This window comes from Agelaius tricolor, unplaced genomic scaffold (assembly GCF_023055355.1).
Source record: "Agelaius tricolor isolate 1412-34295 unplaced genomic scaffold, bAgeTri1.0.p SCAF_68, whole genome shotgun sequence".
NCBI lineage: Eukaryota > Metazoa > Chordata > Aves > Passeriformes > Icteridae > Agelaius > Agelaius tricolor.
In genome coordinates, this window is record NW_027269328.1 from 1,443,581 (window position 1) to 1,455,611 (window position 12,031).

At 57.5% G+C, this 12,031-nt stretch overlaps 1 protein-coding gene across 10 annotated transcripts in view; it reads left to right on the forward strand.

Moving 5' to 3' along the window:
• Positions 1-12,031, forward strand: part of PTK2B (protein tyrosine kinase 2 beta) — a 102,492-nt gene that overhangs the window by 40,418 nt on the left and 50,043 nt on the right. For 9 of the 10 annotated variants that reach the window (XM_071417169.1, XM_071417170.1, XM_071417175.1 and 6 more), the window contains exons 6-11: positions 2,960-3,022; positions 5,556-5,610; positions 8,858-8,998; positions 9,986-10,060; positions 10,172-10,273; positions 11,329-11,446. In XM_071417169.1, the coding sequence (XP_071273270.1) occupies positions 2,960-3,022; positions 5,556-5,610; positions 8,858-8,998; positions 9,986-10,060; positions 10,172-10,273; positions 11,329-11,446 (554 nt within the window). Of the gene's footprint in view, positions 1-602; positions 628-2,959; positions 3,023-5,555; positions 5,611-8,857; positions 8,999-9,985; positions 10,061-10,171; positions 10,274-11,328; positions 11,447-12,031 lie in introns of those variants that run through there. The other variant, XM_071417176.1, reaches the window with a different exon arrangement.

A 12,031-nucleotide genomic window follows, 5' to 3' on the forward strand; every position in this document is an offset into this window, starting at 1 on the left:
CTCTGGTGCTGCAGCTGGGCTGCCTCGAGCTCAGGTACGGTCCCCTGGTGTCCCTTTGTGTCCCCTGGTGTCCCTAGGTGTCCCTTTGTGTCCCCTGTCCCTTCTGTCTCTGTGTCACTCTGTCCCTTTGTCCCCTTGTGTCCCTGGCGCTGCAGCTGAGCTGCCTCGAGCTCAGGTACAGTCCCCTGCTGTCCCCTGCTGTCCCCTGGTGTCACCTGTGTCCCCTGGTGTCCCCTGTCCCTTGTGTCTCTGTGTCACTCTGTCCCTTTGTCCCCTTGTGTCTCTGGTGCTGCAGCTGGGCTGCCTCCAGCTCAGGTACGGTCCCCTGGTGTCACCTGTGTCCCCTGGTGTCACCTGTGTCCCCTCCTGTCCCCCTGCTTTCCCCCTGTGTCCCCTGGTGTCCCCTGTCCCTTGTGTCTCTGTGTCACTTTGTCCCCCTTGTCCCCTCGTGTCTCTGGTGCTGCAGCTGGGCTGCCTTGAGCTCAGGTACGGTCCCCTGGTGTCCCTTTGTGTCCCCTGGTGTCCCCTGGTGTCCCTTTGTGTCCCCTGTCCCTTGTGTCTCTGTGTCACTCTGTCCCTTTGTCCCCTCATGTCCCTGGTGCTGCAGCTGGGCTGCCTCGAGCTCAGGTATGGCCTGGCACTGTCCCCTGTGTCCCCTGCTCTCCCCTGGTGTCCCCTGCTGTCACTTGTGTCTCTGTGTCTCTGTGTCACTCTGTCCCTTTGTCCCCTCGTGTCCCTGGTGCTGCAGCTGGGCTGCCTTGAGCTCAGGTATGGCCTGGCCCTGTCCCCTGGTGTCCCTTTGTGTCCCTGGTGTTCCCTGATGTCCCCTGGCCCTGTGTCCTTGTGTCTTTCTGTCTCTGTGTCGTTTTGTCCCTGTGTCCCCTTGTCCCCACGTGTCCCTTGTCCTCTTGTCCCCGTATGTCCCCTGGCCTTGTGTCCCCTTGTGTCCCTCTGTCCTTGTGTCTTTGTGTCCCTGTGTCTTTGTGTTCCCATCTCCCCTGTCCCCATGTGTCCCACTGTCCCTGTGTCCTTCTGTCCTTGTGTCCCTCTGTGTGTCCCCGTGTCCCCTGTCCCTGTGTCCCCTTGTCCTCATGTGTCCCCTGGCCTTGTGTCCCTGTGTCCCCTTGTCCCCATGTGTCCCTGTGTCCCTGTGCCCCCATCCTGGTGTCCCCTGTGTCCCCTGTCCCTGTGTCCCGATGTCCCCATGTGTCCCTGTGTCCCCATGTCTCCTGTTCCAGTGTCCCCTGTGTCCCCTGTCCCTGTGTCCCTTGTCCCCATGTCCCCTGTGAACCTGCCTCATTCTGTCCCTGTGTCCTTCTGTCCCTGTGTCCTTCTGTCCTTGTGTCCCTGTGTGGGGATGTGGGGGACATAGGGGACGGGGGGGACATGGGGACATTGGGGATGTGGGGACATGGGGGACATGGGGACATGGAGGGACATTGGGGGACATGGGTACATGCTGGTGTCCCCGTGTCCCCAGGAGGTTCTACAAGGACATGGGGACATGGGGGACATGGGGACATGGAGGGACATGGGGACATGGGGGACATGAGGGTCATGGAGGGACATGGGGACATGGAGACAAGGGGGTCATGAAGGAAATAGGGGACATGAAGACATGAGGACGTGGAGGGACATGGGGGTCATGGAGGGACATGGAGGGACATGGAGACAAGGGGGACATGGGGGATGTGGGGACATGGGGGGACATTGGGACATGAGGGACACAGGGATGTGGGGACATGAAGGACATGGGGGACATGAGGGACATGGAGGGACGGGGAATATGGAGACTGTGGGGACATGGAGGGACATGGAGGATGTGGGGACATCCCACATGAGGGACATGAGGGACATGGGGACATGGAGGGACATGGAGGGACCATGGGGGACATGGAGGGACATGGGGACATGGGGATATGGGGGGACATTGGGACATGGGGGACACAGGGACATGGGGACATGAAGGACATGGGGGACATGAGGGACATGGAGGGACGGGGAATATGGAGACTGTGGGGACATGGGGGGACATGGAGGATGTGGGGACATCCCACACGAGGGACATGGGGACATGGAGGGACATGGAAGGACATGGGGGACATGGGGGACATGGGGGATGTGGGGACATGGGAGACACGAGGGACACGAGGGACATGGGGGACATGGGGGACATGGGAACATGGGGATGTGAGGGACATGGGGAACATGGAGGGACATGGGGGACATGGAGGGACATGGGAACATGGGGATGTGAGGGACATGGGGGACGTGGGGACATGGGGATGTGGGGACGTGGGGGACATGGAGGGACATGGGAACATGGGGATGTGAGGGACATGGGGGACGTGGGGACATGGGGGACATGGAGGGACATGGGAACATGGGGACGTGGGGACATGGGGATGTGGGGACGTGGGGGACATGGAGGGACATGGGGGGACATGGGAGACACTGGAGACATTGGGGACATGGAGACAAGGGGGACATGAGGGACATGAGGGTGTGGAGGGACATGGGGACATGGAGACAAGGGGGTCATGAAGGAAATGGGGGACATGGACGGACGTGGGGACATGGCGGGACATGGAGACAAGGGGGTCATGGGGGACATGGGGGACATGGAGGGACATGGGGGATGTGGGGACATGGGGGGACATTGGGACAGGAGGGACACAGGGATGTGGGGACATGAAGGACATGGGGGACATGAGGGACATGGAGGGACGGGGAATATGGAGACTGTGGGGACATGGAGGGACATGGAGACAAGGGGGTCATGGGGGTCATGAAGGGACATGGAGGGACATGGGGGACATGGGGCCATGGTGGCACGTGTCACAGGCTGGTGTCCCCGTGTCCCCAGGAGGTTCTACAAGGACATGGGGACATTGGGGGACACTGGGGACATTGGGGACACGGTGGCACGTGTCTCATGCTGGTGTCCCCGTGTCCCCAGGAGGTTCTACAAGGACATGCCCCAGAACGCGCTGGACAAGAAATCCAACTTCGAGTTCCTGGAGTGAGTCCAGCCCGGAGCCACCGCCCCGACCCCGGGGGCCTTCCTCACCCTCCTCATCTTCATCGTCTGCATCGCTCTTCTCGCCCTCCTCATCTTCATCATCATCATCCCCCTGTGGCTCCTCATCCTCATCCTCATCCTCCTCATCTTCCTCACCTTCCTCATCTTCATCGTCTGCATCGCTCTTCTCGCCCTCCTCATCTTCATCATCATCATCCCCCTGTGGCTCCTCATCCTCATCCTCATCCTCCTCATCTTCCTCACCTTCCTCATCTTCATCGTCTGCATCGCTCTTCTCGCCCTCCTCATCTTCATCATCTTCATCATCTTCATCATTCTTCTCATCCTCCTCATCTTCATCATCCTCCTGCAGCTCCTCATCCTCCTCACCCTCCTCATCTTCATCATCATCATCCCCCTGTGGCTCCTCATCCTCCTCATCTTCATCATCTTCCTCATCTTCATCATCTTCATCATTCTTCTCATCCTCCTCATCTTCATCATCCTCCTGCAGCTCCTCATCCTTCTCACCTTCCTCATCTTCATCATCTGCATCATTCTTCTCATCCTCCTCATCTTCCTCATCATCATCATCATCCTCTTCACCTTTCTCATCTTCTCTTCATCATCCTCCTCATTCTCCTCAATCTCCTCACCCTTCTCATCCTCCTCATCTTCATCATCCTCCTGCGGCTCCTCATCCTCCTTATTTTCCTCATCCTCCTCATCTTCCTCATCTTCATCATCCTCATCCTCCTAATTCTCCTCCTCCTAATTCTCCTCATCTTCATCATCCTCCTGTAGCTTCTCATCCTCATCCTCCTCATCTTCCTCATCCTCCTGCAGCTCCTCATCCTCCCCATTCTCATCCTCCTCATCCTCCTCAATCCCCGTAATCTTCCTCATCTTCCTCATCTTCATTGTCTTCCTCCTGCTACTCCTCATCCTCCCCATCTTCATCATCCTCCCGTGGCTCCCCATCCTCCTCATCTTCATCATCCTCCTCACCCTCCTCATCCTCCTCATCTTCATCATCTTCCTTATCTTCTTCCTCATTCTCCTGCTTCTCCTCATCCTCTTCATTCTCCTGCTACTCCTCATCCTCGCTCATCCTCCTCATCCTACTCATCTTCCTCATCTTCATCATCCGCATCCTCCTAATTCTCCTCCTCCTCATCCTCCTCATCTTCATCATGCTCCTCATCTTCCTTATCTTCCTCCTCATTCTCCTGCTGCTCTTCATCTTCCTCATCCTTCTCATCCTCCTCATCCTCCTCATCTTCTTATCCTCACTCATCTCCTCATCCTCCTCATCTTCATCATCCTCCTGCTGCTCCTCATCCTCCTGATGCTCCTCTTCCTCCTCATCTTCCTCATCTTTATCATCCTCCTCCTCCTCATTCTCCTCCTCCTCATTCTCCTCCTCCTCATTCTCCTCATCTTTCTTATCTTCCTCCTCATTCTCCTGCTGCTCTTCATCCTCCTCATTCTCCTCATCCTCCTCATCCTCTTCATCCTCCTCCTCATCCTCCTCATCTTCATCATCCTCGTCATCCTCCTGCTACTCCTCATCCTACTGTTCCTCATCCTCCTCATCCTCATCTTCCTCCTCATCCTCCTCATCTTCCTCATCTGCCTTATCTTCATCCTCATTCTCCTGCTACTCTTCATCCTCCTCATCCTCCTCATCTTCATCATCCTCCTGCTGCTCCTCATCCTCCTCCTACTCTTCATCCTCCTGCTACTCCTCATCTTCCTCATCCACTTCATCCTCCTCCTCATCCTCCCCATCCTTCTTATCCTCCTCACCTTCATCATCTTCCTCATCCTCCTTGTCTTCATCATCCTCCTGCTGCTCCTCATCCTCCTCATCTTCATCATCCTCCTCATCCTCCTGCTACTCCTCATCCTGCTATTCCTCATCCTCCTCATCCTCAGCATCCTCCTCATGCTCCTCATCCTCATCTTCCTCCTCATCCTCCTCATCCTCCTCATCTTCTTATCCTCACTCATCTCCTCATCCTCCTCATCTTCATCATTCTCCTGCTACTCCTCATCCTCCTCATCTTCCTCATCTTCCTCCTCATCTTCCTCCTCATCCTCCTGCTGCTCCTGCTGCTCCTCATCCTCCTCATCCTGCCCGGTTCCTCCGGAGCTGCCCCCCATCCCCGCTCCCGTCCTGTCCCGGCCAGGCATTCCCGCTGGCATTCCCGCTGACATTCCCGCTGGCATTCCCGCTGACATTCCCGCCGGCATTCCCGCTGGCATTCCCGCTGGCATTCCCGCTGGCATTCCCGCCGACATTCCCGCTGGCATTCCCGCTGACATTCCCGCTGACATTCCCGCTGGCATTCCCGCTGACGTTCCCGCTGGCATTCCCTCTGACATTCCCGCTGACATTCCCGCTGGCATTCCCGCTGGCATTCCCGCTGACATTCCCGCTGGCATTCCCGCTGACATTCCCGCTGACATTCCCGCTGGCATTCCCGCTGACATTCCCGCTGACATTCCCGGCGTTCTCTGCCCGCTGCAGGAAGGAGGTGGGCCTGGACCTCTTCTTCCCCACCCAGATGCTGGAGAACCTCAAGGTGAGGGACACGGGGGCGTGACACGGCTGTGACACCTGCCACGTGTGTCACCGCCCCCCTGTCTGTGGGTGTGTCCCTGTGTGTGTCCCTGTGGGTGTCCGTGTGTCTGTGTGTCCGTGTGTCTGTGTGTCCGTGTGTCCTTGTGAGTCCCTGTGTGTCCCTGTGGGTGTCCGTGTGTCCCTGTGTCTGTGTGTCCCTGTGTCTGTGTGTCCACATGTGTCCTTGTGTGTCCGTGTGTGTCCCTGTGGGTGTCCGTGTGTCTGTGTGTCCCTGTGGGTGTCCATGTGTCTGTGTGTCCCTGTGTCTGTGTGTCTGTGTGTCCTTGTGTGTCCCTGTGTGTCCCTGTGGGTGTCCCTGTGTCTGTGTGTCCGTGTGTCTGTGTGTCCACATGTGTCCTTGTGAGTCCCTGTGTGTCCCTGTGGGTGTCCCTGTGTCTGTGTGTCCCTGTGTCTGTGTGTTCGTGCGTCCTTGTGTGTCCCTGTGTGTCCCTGTGGGTGTCCGTGTGTCCCTGTGTCTGTGTGTCCCTGTGTCTGTGTGTCCGTGTGTCCTTGTGAGTCCCTGTGTGTCCCTGTGGGTGTCCCTGTGTCTGTGTGTCCCTGTGTCTGTGTGTCCCTCCCTGTGTGTCCGTGTGTCCTTGTGTGTCCCTGTGTCTGTGTGTCCCTCCCTGTGTGTCCGTGTGTCCTTGTGTGTCCCTGTGGGTGTCCCTGTGTCCGTGTGTCCACGTGTGTCCGTGTGTCCCTCCCTGTGTATCCGTGTGTCAGTGTCCGTGTGTCCATGTGTCCCTGTGTGTTCATGTGTCCGTGTGTCCTGGCGTGTCCCTATGTGTCTGTGTGTCCCTGTGTGTGTCCATGTGTCCGTGTGTCTCCCTGTGTCCCTGTGTGTGTCCATGTGTGTCTGTGTGTCCCTGTGTGTGTCCATGTGTGTCTGTGTGTCCCTGTGTGTCCGTGTGTCCCATTGTGTCCCTGTGTCTGTGTGTCCGTGTGCGTCCATCTGTGACTGTGTCCCTGTGTCCGGGTGTCCCCGTGTGTCCATGCGTGTCCCGGTGTGTCCCTGTGTGTCCCTGTGTGTCCTTGTGTGTCCCTGTGTGTGTCCATGTGTGTCCATGTCTCCCTGTGTGTGTCCCTGTGTGTGTCCATGTGTGTCCATGTCTCCCTGTGTGTCCCTGTGTATCCATGTGTGTCCATGTGTCTCTGTGTGTCTCTATGTCCCTCTGTGTGTCTTCCTGTGTGTGTCCCTGTGTGTCCGTGTGTCCCTGTATCTGTGTTTCTGTGTGTGTCCATGTGTGTGTCCCTATGTCCATGTGTGTCCATGTGTCCCTGTGTGTCCCTGTGTCTGTGTCCCTGTGTGACTGTGTCCGTGTCCCTGTGTGTCCCTGTGTGTCCTTGTGTGTCCTTGTGTGTCCGTGTGTCCCTGTGTGTCCGTGTGTCTGTGTGTCCTTGTGTGTCCCCATGTGTCCCCATGTGTCCCTGTGTGTGTCCATGTGTCTGTGTGTCCATGTGTCTGTGTGTCCCTGTGTCTGTGTCCCTGGGTCTGTGTCCCTGTGTGTCTGTGTGTCCCTGTGTGTCCTTGTGTGTCCTTGTCTGTGTCTGTGTGTCCCTGTGTGTCCGTGTTCCTGTGTGTGTCCATGTGTGTGTCCCTGTGTGTTCATGTGTCTGTGTGTCCCTTTGTCTGTGTGTGTCCCTGTGTGTCCGTGTTCCTGTACCCAACACCGCGTCCATCCCCGCTGTTCCCAAATCCAACATCCCGGTGTTCCCATATCCCACACTGCCCCCAGTCCCAGTGTTCCCATATCCAACACCGCGTCCATCCCGCTATTCCTGTATCCCACACCACCCACATCCCAGTGTTCTCGTATCCAACACCGTGTCCGTCCCGCTGTTCCCGTATCCCACACCATGTCCCTCCCACCATTCTCATATCCAATGCCCCATTCCCGTATCCAACACCGCGTCCATCCCCGCTGTTCCCAAATCCAACATCCCGGTGTTCCCATATCCCACACCGCCCCAGTCCCAGTGTTCCCGTATCCAACACCGTGTCCATCCCCGCCGTTCCCAAATCCAACACCCTGTTCCCGTACACGGCGCCCCCAAACCCGACGTCGTGTCCATCCCCACGGTTCCCGTATCCCGCGCCGATCCCGGTGTTCCCGACGTCCCGGTGTTGTCCCGCCAGCCGCGGCAGCTGCGGAAGATGATCCAGCAGATGTTCCAGCAGGCCGCCTTCGCCCCCATCCCGGTGTTCCCATAATCAACACGGCCCCAATCCCGGTGTTCCCATAATCAACACGGCCCCTATCCCGGTGTTCCCACAATCAACATGGCCCCTATCCCGGTGTTCCCATATCCAACACGGCCCCTATCCCGGTGTTCCCATATCCCACACTGCCCCCAGTCCCAGTGTTCCCATATCCAACACCACGTCCATCCCGCTATTCCTGTATCCCACACCACCCACATCCCAGTGTTCCTGTATCCAACACCGTGTCCGTCCCGCTGTTCCCGTATCCCACACCATGTCCATCCCGCTATTCCCATATCCAATGCCCCATTCCCGTATCCAACACCGTGTCCATCCCGCTGTTCCCATATCCCACCCCAATCACGGCGTTCCCATTCCCAATCCCGATGTCCCGGTGGTGTCCCGTCAGACGTTCCGGCAGTCCGCCTTCGCCCCCATCCCGGTGTGCCCGTAATCAACACGGCCCCAATCCCGGTGTTCCCATATCCCACACTGCCCCCAGTCCCAGTGTTCCCATACCCAACACCGTGTCCATCCCCACCGTTCCCAAATCCAACACCCCCTTCCCGTACCCGGCGCCCCCAAACCCGACGTCGTGTCCATCCCCACCATTCCCATATCCCACGCCGATCCCGGTGTTGCCGGTGTTGTCCCGCCAGCCGCGGCAGCTGCGGAAGATGATCCAGCAGACGTTCCAGCAGTCCACCTTCAGCCCCATCCCAGTGTTCCCATAATCAACACGGCCCCATCCCAGTGTTCCCAAATCCAACATCCCGGTGTTCCCATATCCCACACTGTCCCCAGTCCCAGTGTTCCCATATCCAACACCGCGTCCATCCCGCCGTTCCCAAATCCAGCACCCCGTTCCCATACCCCACGCCGCCCCCATCCTGACCTTCCCAAACACAACACCGTGTCCATCCCCTCCGTTCCTGTATCCGCCACCCTATTCCCGTATCCCGCGCCAATCCTGGTGTTCCCGGTGTTGCCGGTGTTGTCCCGCCAGCCGCGGCAGCTGCGGAAGATGATCCAGCAGACGTTCCAGCAGTACGCGCTGCTGCGGGAGGAGGAGTGCGTCCTGAAATTCCTGCACACCCTGAGCACCTTCGCCCCCATCGACCAGGAGAGCTTCCGGTGCCAGCCGGTCGTGAGTGCCCGGAAAAATGGGAGACCGGGGATTTGGGGATTTGGGGATGTGGGGATGTGGGGATTTGGGGATTTGGGATGTGGGGATTTGGGATTTGGGCTGTGGGATGTGGGGATGTCGGGATTTGGGGATGTGGGGATGTGGGGATTTGGGGATTTGGGAATGTGGGATTTGGGATGTGGGATTTGGGATAGGGGATAGGGGATAGGGGATATGGAATGTGGGATATGGGATAAGGGATATGGGATAGGGGATGTGGGATATGGGATGTGGGATGTGGGATTTGGGATATGGGATATGGGATATGGGATATGGGATAATGGGATAATGGGATAATAAGATATCAGATGGGATAATGGGATAATGGGATAATGGGATAATGGAATGTTGTGATAATGGGACAATGGCATAAAGGGATATGGAATATGGGATAGGGGATATGGGATAAGGGATATGGGATATGGGATATGGAATGTGGGGGATATGGGATATGGGATGTGGGGGATATTGAATATGGGATATGGGTATGGGATAGGGGATAGGGGATAGGGGAATGGGATGTGGGATATGGGATATGGGATGTGGGATATGGGATATGGGATATGGGATATGGGATATAGGATATGGGATATGGGATATGGGATGTGGGATATGGGATATGGGATGTGGGATATGGGATATGGGATATGGGATATAGGATATGGGATATGGGATATGGGATATGGGATGTGGGATATGGGATATGGGATATGGGATATGGGATATAGGATATGGGATATGGGATATGGGATATGGGATGGGTTGGGATGGGATATGGGAAGGGATGGGATACAGGATGGGACAGGACCCCCTTGGAACGGACGTGGCGGACGGCGACGGAACGGGGCGGAGCGAGCCGGAGATGGGATGAGGGCGGGGCTGGGGTTTGATGGCGGTGGGGCGGGATCTGGCCTGCCCCTCGGGAACGCCCCTCATCCCAAATCGCAGCAAGGATGGAACATCACCGTGGACCTGGTGATCGGCCCCAAGGGCATCCGCCAGGTGACCGGCGAGGACACCAAGGTGGGAATGCCAGGCTGGGAACCGGGAACTCCCGCCCGCCCGCCGCGGGCTCGGGGAGGGGGTGAAACCTCCCCCGGATGGAATTCCCGATGAACTCCCCCCCCTTCCCAGCCCACCTGCCTGGCGGAATTCCGGGATATCAAATCCATCCGGTGCTCCACCACCGAGGACGGGCAGGCCCTGCTGCAGCTGGGGCTGGGCGGGACCCCCCCGGTGAGGAGCTGGGGGGAATTCCTGGGAATGCCATAGCTCATATCCCATGTCCCATATCCCACATCCCAAATCCCACATCCCACATCCCACATCCCATATCCCACATCCCATATCCCACATCCCATATCTCCCATCCCCTATCCCATATCCCACATCCCACATCCCATATCTCCCACATCCCACATCCCAGATTCCCATATCCCACATCCCATAGCCCATATCCCACATTCCATTTCTTACATCCCATATCCCACATCCCATAGCCCACATCTCATATCCCATATCCCCTATCCCATATCTCCTATCCCACATCCCACATCCCATATCCCACATCCCCTATCCCCTATCCCACATCCCATATCCCATATCCCAAATCCCACATCCCACATCCCACATCCCATATCCCATATCTTGGGTGCCATCCTGGGTGTCATGGAATCCTGGGAGGGGCAGTTATGCAAAAGTGGGATCGTGGAGAAGGGGTGACCCCTATCCATGGGATGCCGGGATGGGATCAGGGTGGGATCAGGGACAAGGGGTGACCCCGATCCATGGGATGCTGGGATGGGATCAGGGATGGGATCGGGCAGAAGAGGTGACCCCGATCCATGGGATGGCGGGATGGGATCAGGGATGGGATTGGGGTGAAGGGGTGACCCCGATCCATGGGATGGCGGGATGGGATCAGGGATGGGATCAGGGATGGGATCGGGGAGAAGGGGTGACCCCGATCCATGGGATGGCGGGGTGGGATCAGGGATGGGATCGGGCAGAAGAGGTGACCCCGATCCATGGGATGCCGGGATGGGATGGGGGTGAAGGGGTGACCCCGATCCATGGGATGCCAGGATGGGATCAGGGATGGGATCAGGGTGAAGGGGTGACCCCAATCCATGGGATGGCGGGATGGGATCAGGGATGGGATCGGGGATGGGATCAGGGTGGGATCAGGGTGAAGGGGTGACCCCAATCCATGGGATGCCGGGATGGGATCGGGGATGGGATGGGGGTGAAGGGGTGACCCCGATCCCATGGTCCCACCCCGACATTCCCAGTCGCTGTCGATCCGGACGTCGTCGCTGGCCGAGGCGGAGAACATGGCCGACCTGATCGATGGATACTGCCGGCTCCAGGGGGGAACGGAGACCTCGCTCATCGCCTTCCCCGGGAAAGGTGGGGATGCGGCGGGGTGGCCTGACGGGATCCATGGGATTGTGGGATCCATAGGATAATGGGGTATGGGACTGGGATGGGATCCATGGGATCGTGGCATCCATGGGGTGGGATCAATTGGATGGGATAATGGGATGGGATGGAGAGAAAGGATGGAGATGGGATGGGATCCATGGGATAATGGGATAACGGGATAATGGAATTCAGGGGATGGGGTGGGGTAATGGGATGGGATCAGATCATGGGATGGAATGGGATCCATGGCACGGCGTCATGGGATGCAATCCATGGGATGGGATGGAATGGGATGGGATTGGGATGGGGTGGGATGGGATGGGATCATGGAATGGGATGGGATTGGGATGGGATCAATGGGTTGGGATAAGGGGATGGGATCAATGGGATGGGATGGGATCAATGGGATGGGATTGGGATGGGATAATAGGATGGGATGGGATCCATGGGATGGAATGGGATGAGATCAATGGGATGGGATCCAGGGCATGGGATGGGATCCATGGGATGGGATCCATGGGATCATGGGATGGGAATATAGGTAATGTTGGAATGGGGTGGAGTGGATTG